The sequence below is a fragment of the Hypanus sabinus genome, chromosome 7 (assembly GCF_030144855.1).
Source record: "Hypanus sabinus isolate sHypSab1 chromosome 7, sHypSab1.hap1, whole genome shotgun sequence".
In the NCBI taxonomy this organism is placed as follows: domain Eukaryota; kingdom Metazoa; phylum Chordata; class Chondrichthyes; order Myliobatiformes; family Dasyatidae; genus Hypanus; species Hypanus sabinus.
The window spans coordinates 84,767,927-84,785,987 of NC_082712.1; the positions used below are offsets into that span (position 1 = coordinate 84,767,927).

The following is an 18,061-nucleotide window of genomic DNA, read 5'->3' on the forward strand; positions in this document are numbered from 1 at the left end:
TAACCAGGACTTGTGATCTGCACCGGCTGCTCGTACGACCATTCACCACCTGCCCCCATGGGTTCACGTGACCCTGATCAGAGGGTTAAGCAGAAGCTACACCTCATCCAGGGGTGGCCTGCAGGTTAGCGGAGGGAAGGGGTGTCTTACATCTCCTTTGGTAGAGGTGTATCTCCATCCAGCCACCCGACATTAGCAACACTTAAACTGCACAGACAGGAGACGTTTGGAGGGGTGCAGGCCAAACGCACGCTGATGGGACTAGCTCGCTGGGCAACACATGGATGAGATGGGCAGAAAGGCCTGTTTCTGTGCTGAATGAATCTACGATGTTCGAGCCACAAACACAAGAGAGCCTGCAGACGCTGGAAATCCAAGCAAAACACACAAAACACTGGAGGAACTCAGCAGGTCAGGCAGCATCTATAGAGAAGAGTAAACAGTCGCTGTTTCGGGCCGAGACCCTTCTTCAGGACAGGGGAAGGCTGTTGGTCCTTACGACGTTTGACACTGTAGCAGATTCAGTCACAGCGACTGTGCACGAGGGTTATTTACTTAGCCCAGTGAAGACCGTGACCCATGGGTCACTGATATGGGGATCTCACAACCTCTCTGGCATCACCAGCCCTGACATCAAGGATGCGGGTACTTGTCATCCTAAAGGATGTGCAATGGTGACAGGACTATGAGCCCCCAACCCACCCTTGCAAGACCCCCCTGTGGTGGATTAGAGGGAGGGGTGTAGTCCGGGAGCATTGAAATAACGCCAGATCCAGTGAGTCCCTCCATCCCACTTCAGGCCCCCCCATTGTCTAAAGACCCAGTGGCTGAGCTGGGGGTGGGGGGAGCCAAATAGAACTGGTGACCACCTTCTCTTCAGCCCCCACATAACTACTGTGGTGCAGGGGGAAATGGCAAGGGTCTCTGAAATAGCAGACATGGAGACCCCACCCCCACCTTCAACACCCACTCATCCTTGCAAGTCACCAACAGCGGATCACGGGGTGGTGGTAACCTGGTGACCTCCTCCCACCTCCCTCTTGCCCTGGTGGTGGGCCGGCTCACCTTGTACTGGCTGATGGGGTATTTCTCCAGCAGGTACTCGTCACAGCCGCACACCTTCAGGATGTACTTGCCCTGGTACTCCAGCACGCACAGCTTCAGCTGGTCCATCGACAGGTGCATGCTCCGCGTCTTCTTGCGGATTGCCTCGGCGATCACCTGCTCCGGCATGCAGTCGTGAGGGATCTTCAGTGTGTACTTCTGCTTGTCGTTCGTCGGCGAGATGATCACCCAGATTGTCACGATTATGCGGCCTGGGGGAGGGTGGTGTGGACAAAGGCAAGCGATCAGGCTCCCAGAAATCGGCAAAACAGGAAGGACGATCTCTCCGACTCTTGACCCAACACTCCTGGATAGAAACAGTTAGCCCCCGCCCCCCCCCCCCACACCTTCTTAATAATGTCCCAGAAAACAGTGAGCAGGACAAAGTTGCCACCTGACTCAACCTCCTCGCGTAGAAACCCCCAGGGAGTCCTGGTAACATAGTGGTTAGCACAACGCTTTATAGTACCAGTGACCTGGGTTCAATTCCCACCACTGCCTGTGAGGAGTTTGTACTTTCTCACCGTGACAGCGTGGGTTTCCTCCGGGTGCTCCAGTTTCCTCCCGCAGTCTAAAGACCTACTGGTTGGCAGTTAGTCATCGTAAATTGTCCCGCGGTTAGGCGAGGATTAAATCAGGAATTACACACACAAAATGCTGGAGGAACTCAGCAGGCCAGGTAGTATCTATGGAAAAAAAAGTACAGTCGATATTTCGGCCCAAAATGTCGACTGCACTCTTTTCCATTGATGCTGCCTGGCTTGTTGAGTCCCTCCAGCATTTTGTGTGTGTTGCTCGGATTTCCAGCACCTGCAGATTTTCTCTGGCTTGTTTTAAATCAGTGGGCTGCTGGGCTGCACGACTCAAAGGACCGGAGGGGCCTATTCTATGCCATATCTCAATAAATAAACAGACAGGATCCCCTCCCGCTTAACACTTGATCAGGGTCCCCGAAAACAGGAGGGCAAACACTCTGACCTCTGACCCAAAACTCCTGGATAGATACGGACAGGTCACCTTCTCTTGCAGCTAGTGTCACTTCACATACAATCAGCCTGTACATATAAGCTGAACTTATGTACACTCGGTGGCCAGTTTATTAGGTACTCCCTCCACCTGATGAAGTGGCCAGTGTGTATATTTGTGGTCATCTGCTGCGGTGGCCCACCCACTGTGAGGTTCGACCTGTTGTGTGTTCTGCACACCACCGTTGTGACACATGCTTATTTGAATTACTCTCACCTTCCTGTCAGCTTGAACCAGTCTGGCCATTCTCCCTCTGACCTCTCCTATTGACAAGGCGTTTTCAGCAACAGAACTACGACTCACTGGATGTTTTTTTTTTGTTTTTCGCTCCGTTCTTTGTAAACTCGAGATCAGGGGGCCCCCAACCTTTTTTTATGCCATGGACCAAAACCATTAAGCAAGGGGTCCATGGACCCCAGGCTGGGAACCCCTGCTCTAGGGACGGTTGGGTGTGAAAATCCCAGGAGACTGGCAGTTTCTGAGATACTCAAACCACCCCATCTGGCACCAACAATCATTTCACGGTCAAAGTCACTTAGATCACCTTTTTCCCCCCATTCTGATGTTTGGTCTGAACAACAGCTGAATGTCTTGACCATGTCCACGTGCTTTTATGCATTGAGTTGCTGCCATGTGATTGGCTGATTAGATATTTGCATTAATGAGCAGGTGTACCTAATAAAGTGACCACTGAGTAGAAGTGCATCCACACACAGAAAGTACACTGTGTTTTATAGCATTGCTTTCTTTTTATATTAAATATAAATATGTTGGTTTCTTATGCTTATTGCCTGTTTCTATGCTGCATTAGATCCAGAGTAATAATCGTTTTGTTACAGTCACGTTCTGAAGAATGACAAACAATCGTGAATCTTGGAAAAAGCTGCCAACTGACACTGGGAAGGTTTCTCAAACACAAAATGGTGGTGCTAAAGTTGTCCATAAAACCGTAAGAACTAGGAGCAGCAGTCGGCTGTGGTCCATCTCCATCTCAAAAGTACAAACCCCATTTCCAGAAAAGTTGGGATATTTTCAAAATTGCAATAAAAACAAAAATCTGTGATACGTTAATTCACGTGAACCCTTATTTAACTGACAAAAGTACAAAGAAAAGATTTTCAATAGTTTTACTGACCAACTTAATTGCATTTTGTAAATATGCACAAATTTAGAATTTGATGGCTGCAACACACTCAACAAAAGTTGGGAGTTAAAATAAGATTGAGAAGGTGAGAAGGCACAGAATATTCAAGTAACACCGGTTTGGAAGACTCCACATTAAGCAGGCTAATTGGTAGCAGGTGAGGTATCATGACTGGGTATAAAAGTAGCGTCCATCAAAGGCTCAGTCTTTGCAAGCAAGGATGGGTCCTGACTCACCCCTTTGTGCCAAAATTCATGAGAGAATTGTTAGTCAGTTCAAAAGGAACATTTCCCAACGCAAGATTTCAGAGAATTCAGAGACATCTCAGTGCGTAAAGGGCAAGGTCGGAAACCACTGTTGAATGTGCATGATCTTCGAGCCCTCAGGCGGCACTGCCTAAGAAACCGTCATGCTACTGTGACAATTACAGCCACCTGGGCTCAGGAGTACTTCGGAAAACCATTGTCACTTAACAAAGTCCGTCGCTGCATCCAGAACTGCAACTTGAAACTGTATTTCGCAAGGAGGAAGCCATACATCAACTCTACGCTGGCGAGCTCTCTGGGTCCAAGCTCATCTCAGATGGACCGAAAGACTATGGAACCGTGTGCTGTGGTCAGATGAGTCCACATTTCAGCTAGTTTTCAGAAAAAACGGGTGTCGAGTTCTCCGTGCCAAAGATGAAAACGACCATTCTGATTGTTATCAGCGAAAGGTGCAAAAGCCAGCATCTCTGATGGTATGGGGGTGCATCAGTCCCCACGGCATGGGTGAGTTGCATGTATGTGAAGGTACCATTGACTCTGAGGCGTATATTAGGATTTTAGAGAGACATATGTTGCCATCAAGGCGACGTCTCTTCCCGGGATGTCCATGCTTATTTCAGCAGGACAATGCCAGACCACATTCTGCACGGGCTACAACAGCGTGGCTTTGTAGACACAGAGTGTGTGTGCTTGACTGGCCTGCTGCCAGTCCAGATCTATCTCCTACTGAAAATGTATGGCGCATCATGAAGAGGAGAATCAGACAACGGAGACCACGGACTGTTGAGCAGCTGAAGTCTTATATCAAGCAAGAATGAACAAAATTTCCAATTGCAAATCTACCTCAGTTCCAAAACGATTAAAAAGTGTTATTAAAAGGAAAGGTGATGTTGTGGCGACCCATTTCCTGGCACATCTGAACCGACTCACAATTAGATAGCCTACGGGGGTTTGCGAGCACAGAGCTTTGGAGCCTCTGCGCCATGGGGGGCAGGTTGAGGGAGGCTTAAAAGTGAGGCTGAAGATTTCGAATAAAGTTTTTTCTTTCGACTGCAGTTACCGACTCCGTGTCGTAATTTTAGCGCTGCGTGTAGCACACCGCTACAACGTAACACAATGGTAAACATGTTTCTGTCCCAACTTTTGTTGAGTGTGTTGCAGCCATCAAATTCTAAATTTGTGTATATTTACAAAATACAATTAAGTTGGTCAGTAAAACTATTGAAAATCTCTTCTTTGTACTTTTGTCAGTTAAATAAAGGTTCGCGTGAATTAACGTATCACAGACTTTTGTTTTTATTGCATTTTGGAAAATATCCCAACTTTTCTGGAAATGGGGTTTGTACAAAGTATCAAGTATGAATGAACTATACAACCTTGAGATGAGTCTCCTTACAGGCAGCCACAAAACAAGAAACCCAAAAGAGCCCTTAAAAAAAGAACAACACACAACAGGGTGGGGGGGGGGAGGGGGAGAGGGAGAGAGGGAGAGGGAGAAAGAGAGAGAGAGATAAAGAAAGAAAGAAACAAACAAACACAGATTGTGCCAGCAACCGCTTCAGAATGAAACTACTCTCTGGGAAAAGAAGTTCCTCGTCATTCCGGCTTCCAGTCCTGACGAAGGATTTTGGCCCGAAACTCCAACTGTTTATTCCCTGGATAGATGCTGCCTGTCCTGCCAAATTCCTCAGATTTTCAGCATCTGCAGGATTTCTTGTGCCCTCCCCTTCTCCGTCCCAGATCTACTGCTCTGAATGTTGTTCACGCAGGATGCAGCCTAGACCCGAGGGCATGTGCTATCAGGAGAGGTTAGACAAACTTGATTTGTTTGCTCTGAGGGGACACCTGACAGAAGTTTATCAAATTATGAGAGGCACAAGTAGAGTAGATGGTCCGAGTCTTTTTTCCCCAGGGCAGAATTATCAAGTACTACAGGTTTAAATTGAGAGGAGGAAAGTTTAAAAGCAGATGCACAGGAACCCATTTGTAAACTCTAGAGAGCTGGGCGGGATGGGATTTCTGAAGGATAGTCTGGGTACGTGTTGTGACTTCCCGCCCAGTGGGATGCCATGGAAGATTCCAGAGAGCTGGGCGGGATGGGATTTCTGAAGGATAGTCTGGGTACGTGTTGTGACTTCCCGCCCAGTGGGATGCCATGGAAGATTCCAGAGAGCTGGGCGGGATGGGGTTTCTGAAGGATAGTCTGGGTACGTGTTGTGACTTCCCGCCCAGTGGGATGCCATGGAAGATTCCAGAGAGCTGGGCGGGATGGGGTTTCTGAAGGACAGTCTGGGTACGTGTTGTGACTTCCCGTCCAGTGGGATGCCATGGAAGATTCCAGAGAGCTGGGCGGGATGGGGTTTCTGAAGGACAGTCTGGGTACGTGTTGTGACTTCCCGTCCAGTGGGATGCCATGGAAGATTCCAGAGAGCTGGGTGGGATGGGATTTCTGAAGGATAGTCTGGGTACGTGTTGTGACTTCCCGTCCAGTGGGATGCCATGGAAGATTCCAGAGAGCTGGGCGGGATGGGGTTTCTGAAGGACAGTCTGGGTACGTGTTGTGACTTCCCGTCCAGTGGGATGCCATGGAAGATTCCAGAGAGCTGGGCGGGATGGGGTTTCTGAAGGACAGTCTGGGTACGTGTTGTGACTTCCCGCCCAGTGGGATGCCATGGAAGATTCCAGAGAGCTGGGCGGGATGGGGTTTCTGAAGGATAGTCTGGTTTCGATCTTTTGACAGGAGCTGCAGAGCAGGGCACAGGGGAAGAGGCCTGCCGAATGCCGTTTGAAGGGGAGTCCCCGTTCTAAGAAATGCTTTGTGCAGACGAATGGTTCCAAGGAGGAAGGGCCAATACTCCTGGGTTATCCAGTTTGTTCGAGGGAAGCTCGAACTGTGACTGGTGTCCCTCATGCAGAACATGGGTTCCATGCGTGAGTAAAGTGATACATCTGACTACTCCAGAAATGAGCTCCAACGTTTATGTGCACATTGGATTGGGGCCCCTTTTATTCTCCTTTTCTTTTTCCTGTTAATCGATTATTAAAGTTGAAATATTTGTCAATATGCTTCCACTGTAATTTTATGCTGGCATAAGCTCTGTCATTTTCAAGTGAACTATAACTGCATACGGGACAGTATTTACACAGCATTCACCACGATCAATGTTTCTCCCCGAACATCCTGACTTTCCTATTGAAGCCCAAATCATACCAACCCTAGACATATATTGTTCATGGAAGCTGGTCTTCTCACGGCTGAGTCACGTGGCTGTTAGCAGAGTTAGCCAATGAGCCAAGTTTGTATATGAACCCCAGCAGAGGGTTGCGTATATACAGAATACGTATCCTGCCTATTACGCTGCAGGCATTTAGGGCAGCAGTGAAGGTCCCCCATCTCTGGGGGTGCTCAGGGCTTCCTTCATCACGCCAGTAGCTTCCGCTCAGTTTTCACAAGTCAGACAAGTCCCAGGTGGAAACTCAGGAATACCATTACACTCAGATGTAGAAAGATTTTTCATTGGTGTTTCCATAACAAGTTTGTTTTACCAGTCAGGGCTGTTAACCTTCCAGTGACCAGTGGACCACTCTCAGTCTGGCCTCTACCCATTCGGCATGGGTGACCCTACCAAGTCCAAGTGCCAAAGCACACGGCCCTGACTCCAGCCAACAGCGCTCTCTGGGTCATTGAGGCATGCAAACCTCCAAACCCTACAAGGTTGTGGTCCTCTTGCCGATCACAGTTCTGTGGGACAGTCGCACACACACACACAGACACACAGAGTTTTATTTTGGGGCAAGGTTGGTGAGGTGCTTTGCTCTTTAATCTGCAGGGAAGCAAGGTCCCGACAGGCAGTGGCTCATCAGGGCTCAGGTAGCTTGTTTGTACTGAAGAGGGGCTAACACCCCCGGACAACCAGAAGCCTACCATCACTACACCCCCATCCATTTAGAACAGAGATGTGGAGAAATGTCTTCAGGTGAATCTGTGGAATTCATTGCCACAGGCCACTGTGCAGGCCAAGGCATTGTGGATCCTTAAGACAGAGGTTGATACATTTCTGATTCGTCAGGGTGGGAAAGGTTATGGGGAAAAGGCAGGAGAATGGGAGCAATGGCTCAGCCATGATGGAATGACAGAGCAGACTCAAAGGGCCAAATGGCCTAATTCTGCTCCTGTGTTATATGGACCCTATTCTTCCCAGACAGCAGCTACAGGATATGCATCCAGTTCAGACATCAGAAGTGGGGAGAGAGGTCGCAAACTAGAATGCCTCCCATCTCCACAGTAGTGCTCCGTTCTGAAGAGATGTTCATAACCTGAGTAGTTAGCAGATCGGTAAAACGGCCATGAACTAAGTTCCCATCCAAGAGATACCAGCAGACCTTACAACAGCCAGCAAATCCACCCCACCCACCTCCCGAACACCTGTTCATATTAGGGGCTGTGAGCGGGGGGGGGGGGGGGGAACGGGGGGGAACCTCTACATTCACAACAACCTTCAACATTTCCTTTTACAGAATGCATCACAGCCTGGAACGTCAACTGCCCTGTCTGCGGCCGCAGGGAACTGTGGATGCAGCTCAACGCATCACAGAAACCAGCCTCCCCTCTATGCACGTCCAAAACCTGTCTACACCTCCTGCTTCTGTGGGAAAACAGCCAGAATAATCATGATTGGACATCCTCTCTTCTCCCCTTTCCATTTGGGCAGAAGATACAAAAGCCTGAAAGATCGTACCACCAGGCTCAAGGACAGCTTCTACCCCGTTGTTATACAGCTCCTGAACCAACCTCTTGTACCCTAAAGAACTCCTGATCTCAACCTTGTCGTGGTCCTTACACTTTACTGTGTCCCTGAACTACACTGCCTTTGTAACTTTTTAATCTATTTATTGAGATAAAAAGCAGAACAGGTCCTACCAGCCCTCCGAGTTGTACTGCTCGGCAATCCTGGTTTAACCCTTGCCAAATCAATTTACAAATGACCAATTAACCTACTGACCAGTACGTCTTTGGACTGTGGGAGTAAACCGGAGCAACTGGAGGAAACCCACGCAGTCACAGGGAGAACATACAAACTCCTTACAGATGACGTTGGAATTGAACTCCAAATGCCCCAAGCTGTAACAGGGTTGTGCTAACTGCGATGCAGTTTCTGTCACTGTTTGTTTTTCGATGTAGTTCGTTCATTATTGATTGTTTGATTGAGATATCGAATGGAATAGACCTTTGCAGCCCTTCGAACCACCTGGCCCAGCAATGGCCCCCTGATATTTTGTTCAACATTTGGCAACAATAAACCGCTTTTATGCACAAAGTGTTTTTAAGGGAAAATAGGCTGGCTTTATTTGCCATGTGTACATCGAAACATACAATAAAACATGTTGTTTTGTGACAAATCGCCTCAGCGAGAATAGTGCTGGGCGCCATTACAGGCCCACAACTGACCCCACCATTTGTCCTTGGACTGTGGGGGAAACTGCAGCGCCCAGCAGAAACCCACACAGTCCTGGAGAAAACGTACAAACTCCTTACTGACAGGGTCGGGAACTAAACCTCAACTTGGGATTGCTGGCGTTGTAAAGTGATACCACAACACTATCGTGTCACTCCAAGTTTGGCGTCCTCTTTCCATCAAGTCTCTCATCCTCTCCCCACCTCCAGGCTTCCTCTATCCACCTGTCAAACCTACCCCAAAACCCCTCTGCTTTATCCTCTTAATACCCCTCTCCCCATCAGCTCTTCATCTTCTCTCCTCCCTAAACCTACACCTTCCTCTCTCCCACTGCCTCTTAAAGCACACTGCACCCCAAACCACTGACTCAGGCTGCCCCGAGGCACAGTGGTGTAGTGGTTAGACCAATGCTTTACAGTACCAGAGACCCAGGTTCATTTCCCACTGCTGACTGTAAGGAGTTTGTATGTTCTCCTTTGACTGTGTGGGTTTCCTCCAGGTGCTCTGGTTTCCTCCCACAGTCCAAAGACCTACCAGCTGGCAGGTCAACTGGTCATTGTAAACTGTCCTATGGTTAGGCTGGGGTTAAATTGGGAGATTGCTGGTGGTGTGGCTAGAAGGGCTCTATCCTAAAACAGTGAATGAATAAATAGCCCTGACCCCCCGCGTGCCCCAGCCCACGCCCCGCTTCTCCCCTCACCTTTATCCAGCTTGTTGTAGATGTGCTTGGGCAGGTCGGGTGAGGACTCCACATTGGGGGGGTAGACATAGAGTGACTGGCTCTGTGGCCCGCTGGCATCCCTCAGCTCCACAGCTTCCTTGCAGACGCTCAGGATGTTGCGCCGGAAGTCCTGCACCTCAGAGTCCTTCACCAGCTCAAACTCGCATATCGGCATCCCAATCGCAAAGCCTGCAAGGCAGGAAGGAGAGGGTCACGCGTGTTGGGGGGGGTGGTGGTAACTCTCCTCCACCCACGGATGGCAATTCGGATCTCACCCATCCTGTGTGAAGAGCAGCCAAGTCGCTCCCAGACAGCAAAGGGTTAACCACAGAATTTTCACCCACAAACTTTCCAACAAAATCAGAATCAGGCTTAATATCACCAACAGAAGTTCTGAAATTTGTTGTCTTTGCAGCAGTAGTTTGATGTGGGTGTGTGTGTGGGGGGAGGGCTTTCAGTGTGACGGACTGGGCTGTGCCCACCAATTTCCGGAGACCTCCATTTTGAAGGGCACGTGTCTGTGGTCCATGTCTCAGTCAGTTCCCAAAACACTGAAGTGGACACGACAGCCTGAATCCTCAGACCTCCGAGCTCAGGAAAGCAGCTTCACCTCAAGGGTGGCTGTAGATCAAGATGGGGCGTAGGTAGGTCATCCCCCTCCAAGGGCAGTTAGTGATGGGGAATTAATGCAGGCTTTGCCCCAAAAAAATAAAGGAAAACATTCAGCCTGCAGAGATAATTGGACTGCGCCATATGGGGCAATACGATAGAAGCGTGGTTTAAGATACTAGAATAAGCATAGTAGGGTATAGTCCTCAAAGAGACAAAAAGGATTTAGTGTAGATGGGAAGGGTTAGCATGGACAATGGGCTGAAGGGATTAATTCTGTGCTATGTGGCTCCATGGCCTTGGTCACCCATACAAATATCCTTGCGTGGACACTTTTTCCTGTCAAACTAATCCCACTGTCTCACTCTCTCCCCACAGACCTGTTATCAGTCCCCACACTAATCCCACTGTCCCACTCTCTCCCCACAGACCTGTTGTCAGTCCCCAAACTAATCCCACTGTCCCCCTCTCTCCCCACTGACCTGTATCAGTCCCCAAACTAATCCCACTGTCCCCCTCTCTCCCCACAGACCTGTTATCAGTCCCCAAACTAATCCCACTGTCCCACTCTCTCCCCACAGCTCTTTGTCAGTCCCCAAACTAATCCCACCGTCCCACTCTCTCCCCACAGACCTGTATCAGTCCCCAAACTAATCCCACTGTCCCACTCCCTCCCCACAGACCTGTGTCAGTCCCCAAACTAATCCCACTGTCCCACTCTCTCCCCACAGACCTGTACCAGTCCCCAAACTAATCCCACTGTCCCACTCTCTCCTCACAGACCTGTACCAGTCCCCAAACTAATCCCACTGTCCCACTCTCTCCCCACAAACCTGTATCAGTCCCCAAACTAATCCCACTGTCCCACTCTCTCCCCACAAACCTGTATCAGTCCCCAAACTAATCCCACTGCCCAGAGAGTGGGTCGGAAGGTGATGGTTACAGAGTTTAGGTGTGGGAGAACTGCGAGCGTAAGCACCATGGTGGAGCCGTCAGCCTGTGTGTTGTGCGTGGGATCCCCTCTGCGGACGCTCACCTATCTCCCGGTTGAGGATCTTTTCTTCCCTGTTTCCCACTGGCTCAATCACCTTCAGTAGTGGCTGAAAGAGCCTCAGGTCACAGAGCCTTCTCGTCTCGTCATAGAACTCCTCCCTCTCGGCCTCCTGGGTCACTCCCACAAAGATGTACGAGGACTCATCCTGTGGAGGGCGAGACAGACAGCAGATCGGTTCAGTCCTCTCGCAGGGGGCTCTCACCCGCCCGAGGTCAACTGGTCACTGGCAACGTTGGGCACACCACCCCACCAGCCACTCACTCAGGTCAGAATGCTAGCTGATACCCCGACTGGGCTACAACAGAAATTCCACCAACTATATCTCCAAGAGGACAGTGAGGATGCTCCTCGAGCTTCAGGAAACAGTCAGACAGCAGCCTAACTGGTCTTGGACTGGAATCGTGTGTAGACCTGCCTGAGGTAAAGCCAGTGGACTTCCTTGCCCAAAAGAAACGGTTGGGTTGTTTACGCCAATCTACAGGAAAGCCAAATTTTACGGCTCTTTAAAGTTGTTGTGTAAGGGCCCCGTACATAAACCAGCCCAGTCTAGTTGTCCGGTTCAGCAGGGCAGCGGGTAGTGCTACGGACTCACAGCGCCAGAATTCCAGGTTTGATCCCTACTTCTTGTAGTGCCCCTCTCAGTCTCCTCCTGTCCCCCATCGCCACATCCCTCCCCCTCATCCATTCTCAGATGCTAGTTTTCTTCCCACATCCCCATAACGTGCAGAGTCATTGGTTAACTGAGCATAATGGTTGCCTGTGACAGCAGCCACACCCTGGTACACCGCTCCGACAGGCCGGCTAAACCAGGTGAGGGTAGCCGGTGAGCCTCATACCCCAGTGAGATAGGGACCCGCCCGTCCGAGCAGGCAAATCCAGCTCCGGCGGACTGGGCGGATGAGGTTTCTGCAACACTCCGTGGAGAGTGAAGGGATTGACAAGGCACAGAGACGTCAAGGTCATCCACCACAACCCAGGAAGACCCAGTCTGTGACACTTGCTCGTACCACTAGACCCGGACTTCTGAGGTTGGGAGAGTGGAACTGCCCCAGTGGAATGGCTTTTCCACTTTAAAAACTCTCCAGCTCAGGACTCCTGTCAAGGCACGATGGACAAACACCATTGTCCCTAATCTGTGGCTAAGTGGTGGAATCTGGTGGGAAAGCTGATGGGAAGATGGTTTGAAAATGTTGTAAGGAAAATCGAGAGGGAGTGCTGCGTGAGCTGACACATAGTGTGAACGGCCTCCTACTAGTCGTGAGGAAACATAAACATCACACACGGCACACTGCCTGGATTCCTGTGCCCCAGAGCGGGAGTCAGACCCGCTCCCTTCCACGTCAAACTCACTCCCGTGTACTCGCCCCCTCTCCAACCCAACGGGCAGGTGGGTTCTCCCAACCTCCAAGAGAGATGGCCAAAGATGAGGCAGAAGGGCGCTCCCCCTCCCCCGCCCTCCCTATCCCAAGCAACTGACCTGCAGGAGGTGGAAGAGCGGGTACTTGCGGGATTCGCGGAAGAGCTCGTGCTTGATGCTGATCAGCGTGGCCTCCCGCAGGCACTCCAGCGTGACGATCATCCCGTTGGGCAGGCAGCAGTCCACCAGGATGCGGGGGGGCATCAGGTGGAGGCCCCAGAGCTCCCCCGACGACGGGCGGGGCGGCATGGCGGCCAGCAAGAGTCCGCTCAGAGCAGGTCCCTCAGCTCGCGTTGGTTGGTACCGGGCGCCAGGTTAGCTGAGGGAGAGAGGGAGGAGCAGAGGACATCAGTGCGTCAGCAAAGCCGAAGCAACAGGCACCCAACTCAACAAGCCGCTAGGAATATCCGTGAAGGCAGGGAAACATCACACAAGCAACAGTGGTGCACGGGCTGAGTCAGCAGGGCAGGTGCCAGGAGGTCCAGAGATGAAAGAGTTACAGTTCAAGTCAAGAGCACAGAGAGATGGCAGGAAACAGAGCGAGGGGGAGATGGGATAGTTAAAGACAGAGTCACAGTTAGAGATGACAACCAGGCTGACAGGAGAATAAGAAAGGAAAAGTGAAAATACGGCAGAGAAACTGACAGTCTTTGAGTCCACAGATTTACCTCTGACACCAACCAAAACATGGTTCCTTCCTAACAGGGAAAAAGTCTCTCTTTGTGCTTTCTTTGAAGAGACAGTGATAACTTTCACACTCGCCCACCACTGCTCCTGACCGCAGTCAAAAGTCTGGTGAGAATCTCAGATGCTGCCAAACTCACTGAGTCCCGTTAACCCTACTGCTCCTGTGAGCAGGCAGCCATGCAAGCCACAGTCAGGGTTACACTACACCACTGTTACCTGTTAATCATTACCTAAAGGGCAGAAAAAACCCAGCCAAATGCCAAACAAAATCCCGTAATGTTGGAGAAGCCATATCCAAAAATAATTGTACTGCCAGACTAATCAAAGATCAGTCCCACTTTCTCCCTTCCTCTCTCGAGGACAAAGACACAAAGACAGAGAGAGGCACACACAGAGACAAAGGGACAGAGTCAGGGATAGCTAGAGACAGAAAGACAGTAGCAGAGAGCAACAGAGGCAGAGACAAAGGAACAGAGAGAGGGAAGGGGAGCAGAAAGATCTACACAGAGGCAGGTGTCTTGTTAACCAGATTTCCGGATTTATCTTAAACATAAGTGGTCACATGGTCACCCCAATAATTTTTAAGTTTCCACCATCAATGTCCACTTGAAGCAGACAGCACTTCACAAAGGTTTCAAACAAATCCCGGAGCAGTCAACAGGTTCAGGATTTGAGAAGGAGATGAGCAGTCGAGGTCTGTTGACAGGTGACGGCACGACCACTGATGATACAGGGATTACTCAGGAGTTAGGATCGGAGGGACTCAGATGGTGGGAGGCGGTTACAGAGAAGAGTGCCCTGAAGCAACAACTCAACTAAAACACACGTCATTCGTTCACGGTGGGGTTAATGTGTCTTTGTCAGGGGCCGAGCCTACGATGAGAGATGCAGGATTTACATCGGGTCAAATGGCAAGCTATCCCAACAGAACACTGGAGAAGTTTCCCTCAGCCTGTCCACTTCCCTCCCTCCTCCCGCAACCTTCCCTACAACTTAAACTCACATTTCAAACTAAATTTATTGTCAAGTCTCAATGGTCAATTTATTAAGTATGCCTGTATACCTGCTCGTTAATGCAAATATCTAATCAGCTAATCATGTGGCAGCAACTCAATGCATAGAGCGAGTCCATAGGTTGTGGGAACATTTCAGTGATGGGGTGAGTGAAATTATCCCCTTTGCTTCAAGAGCCTGATGGTTGAGGAGTAATAACTGTTCCTGAACTTGGCGGTGTGAGTCCTGAGGCTCTTGTGCCTTTTTCCTGATGGCAGCAGTGAGAAGAGAGACAGCTCGAGTGACGCGGGGAGGGGGGGGAGGGGGAGGGGTTTCTCTGATGATGGATGCTGTCCTGTTTGACAAACTTACTTTGAGGGTATAACAAGCGCAGAGGATAGAGGGGAACAGATGGACATTATTTACTTGCATTTCCAGAAGGTGTTCGATAAGGTGCTGCATGAAAGACTTATCCATAATATAATGATGCAGAGTTGGGGGTGATGTATTAGCATGGATAGAGGATTGGGTAACTAATAGAAAGCAGAGAGTTGGGATATATGAGTGTTACTCTGGTTGGCAATCAGTGGTAAGTGCAGGGGTCAGTGCTGGGCTCACAACTGTTCACGATATACATTAATAATCTGGAAGAGGAGTCAGAGTATAGTGCATCTAAATTTGCTGATGATACTCAGTTGAGTGGAAAAGCAAATTGTACAGAAGGTACGGAGAGTCCGCAGAGAGAAATAGATAGGTTAAGTGAGTGGGCAAGGATCTGGCAGATGGAGTACAATGTTGGTAAATGTGAGGTCATCCACCCTGGAAGGAAAAATGAAAGAGCAGACCATTATTTAAATGGCTGTGCAAAGGGGCTTGGGAGTTAATCACAAAAGGTTGGTTTGCAGTTGCAGCAGGCTATCAAGAAGGCAAATGGAATGTTGTCCTTCATTGCTAGAGGGATTGAATTTAAGAGCAGGGAGATTATGCTGGAACTGTACAGGGCACTGGTGAGGCCGCACCTGGAGTACTGTGTGAAGTTCTGGTCTCTTACTTGAGGAAGGATATACCGGCTTTGGAGGCAGTGCGGAGGAGGTTCACCAGGTTGATTCCAGAGACGAGGGGGTTAGACTGTGAGGAGAGATTGAGTTGCCTAGGACTGTACTCAATGGAATTCAGAAGAATGAGAGGAGATCTTATAGAAACATATAAAATTATGAAAGCGATATAGATAAGGTAGAGGCAGGAAAGTTGTTTCCACTGGTAGGTGAGACTAGAACTAAGGGATATAGCCTCAAGATTTGGAGGAGTAAATTTAGGATGGAGATAAGGAGGAACTGCTTTTCCCAGAGAGTGGTGAATCTGTGGAATTCTCTGCCCAATGAAGCAGTGGATGCTACCTCAGTAAATATATTTAAGACGAGGTCGGATAGATTTTTACATAGTACGGGAATTAAAGGTTATGGAGAAAAGGCAGGCAGATGGAGCTGAGTCCATGGCCAGATCAGCCATGACTTTATTGAATGGCGGAGCAGTATCGAAGGGCCAGATGGCCGGGGGACGTCACGTGATGACGTAGGATCGAGATGTGGAAATCCAGCTCTCCCATAAAAAAACTAATAAATTAATGTTTAAGTGAAGAAAAGTAAGTAAATATTTTCTAAAAACTATGTCTAAACTACTCAGGATTTTCCTTAGATATGCCTCCTAAACAGACAAAGAAGAAAACTTCTACTTTGAAGACAGTACAAGCTGGGCCGGCCACCATGAAGAAGCCTCGGACTCAAGTGCATCTTACCTCCGGCGATACAGAACAGAAATCGGCCGCAACATCAACAGTCTCCAAGAAGAAACAACAGGAACTGCGCGTGCACGCAGGAAAGGGCATGCGCAAACATGAACAATTTTAACTACAAATCCCAGCTACGATTGGAAGCGGAAGTGAAAATGAACCCGAGGAGGATTCGGATTCTCTGAAACATACAGATGAAGATGAGGAGGTAAAAGAAGAACAACAGGAAGAGATTGGAGGTGGAAGATATTCTGGAGACATAAGAGAAGCTTAGGCGCAAATAATGCATTAATTAAAAGAATTAAAAACATTAAAACAAAAATATGAAGACTATGTTTGATAAAATGGTGAAAAAACAGGAGAAAATGGACAAGAAAGTTAAAAAGCTGGAAGAAATAACTGGAGACACTATTGATAGAGTGAATAAAATGGAAGATAATATTCTTGCCTGGACATCAGAAATAAAACGACTTGGAAAAAATAGATGTGCTTGAAAATTTTAGTAGACGAAATAATATTAAAATTGTTGCTCTTAAAGAAGGGATAGAGGGAGAGGATCCAATAAATTTTTTTCAAAAATGGATCCCGGAAAATTTGGAAATGGAAGAGGGAACCCAGTTGATTGAAATCGAAAGGGTCCACAGAGCCTTAAGATCAAAACCCCAACCTGATCAAAAACCACAACCAATCTTGATAAAATGCTTAAGATATCAAGATAAAGAAAAGATCCTGAAGGCGGCTGCCCAACGTGCCAGAAAGAGAAATGGGCCATTGATGATAGAAGGGAAAACAGTTCTTTTCTATCCTGATATAAGTTATGACCTTTTGAAGAGAAAGAAGGAATTTAACCCAGTGAAAAAGTTTTATGGGAAAAGGGTTATAAACTTATATTGCGCCACCCGGCAACACTGAAAATTATTTTGGATGATGGAAAAAGAAGATTTTTTACTGATCATCGGGATGCAGAGGAGTTTGCACAAGAACTCCCAAATATTCGTTAAACAGTAAAGATTTAAAAGTGAAACAGATTAAAGATGAAGACAGGGACACTGAAGTGAATTGATGGACATTAAGGACAGAAGAATATTTAAATATATTTTAAATAATATGATACAGGGGGAGAAAGGTAAAATTTGAGAACTATTAATCGAGAGTAGTGATATTATTTTTTCTTCTCTTATATATACTTTTTTCATTTTACGGGGGAGCTGGGGTAACTTCGGATCGATCACTATGGTATTCACGTGTGTAATCGTGGCGTTTGCCATGACCCGCACAACGGAGGGGGAGGGGGGTAATGTTGTGTTTTTTTTTCATTCACAACATTAGCGGGGGGGGGGGTTGTTTTTTTTCTTTATAATCTATCTTTCTTTTATCCTTCTTTCTTTGCCTGGATGATCAGATAGCAACATGGAGAATTTTAAAATAATTCCCCAAGGTATTATGAGAGTTGAAATATGTATTATTATAGACTGGAGTAACCCCGTTAAAAATAATGACTAATTTACTGAATCTGTTAAGTTTTAATGTTAATGGGCTTAATGAACCAGTGAAAAGAGAAATAATTTTAACATACATTAAGAAAACAAAAATAGATATAGCTTTTATACAAGAAACACATTTAACAGAGATAGAACATCAGAAATTAAAGAGAGATTGGGTTGGAAATGTTATAGCAGCTTCACTTAATTCAAAAGCGAGGGGAGTTGCAATTTTGGTCAACAATTAAAATACAAAATGTATTAATTGACTCTGCAGGAAGATATGTAATTATACATTGTCAAATCTTTTCAGA

The 18,061-nt window shown here is 48.0% G+C and overlaps 1 protein-coding gene across 3 annotated transcripts in view; it reads right to left on the reverse strand.

Annotated features, from left to right (window-relative positions):
- The window catches only part of LOC132396922 (phosphatidylinositol 4,5-bisphosphate 3-kinase catalytic subunit alpha isoform), a 139,011-nt gene that overhangs the window by 54,771 nt on the left and 66,179 nt on the right, over positions 1-18,061 (reverse strand). For 2 of the 3 annotated variants that reach the window (XM_059975015.1, XM_059975016.1), the window contains exons 2-5: positions 12,858-13,116; positions 11,363-11,525; positions 9,697-9,906; positions 1,066-1,316 (exon numbers count right to left, since the gene is read on the reverse strand). In XM_059975015.1, coding sequence (XP_059830998.1) covers positions 1,066-1,316; positions 9,697-9,906; positions 11,363-11,525; positions 12,858-13,046 — 813 coding nt within the window. In that variant the 5' untranslated portion in view covers positions 13,047-13,116. Of the gene's footprint in view, positions 1-1,065; positions 1,317-9,696; positions 9,907-11,362; positions 11,526-12,857; positions 13,117-13,465; positions 13,589-18,061 lie in introns of those variants that run through there. The other variant, XM_059975017.1, reaches the window with a different exon arrangement.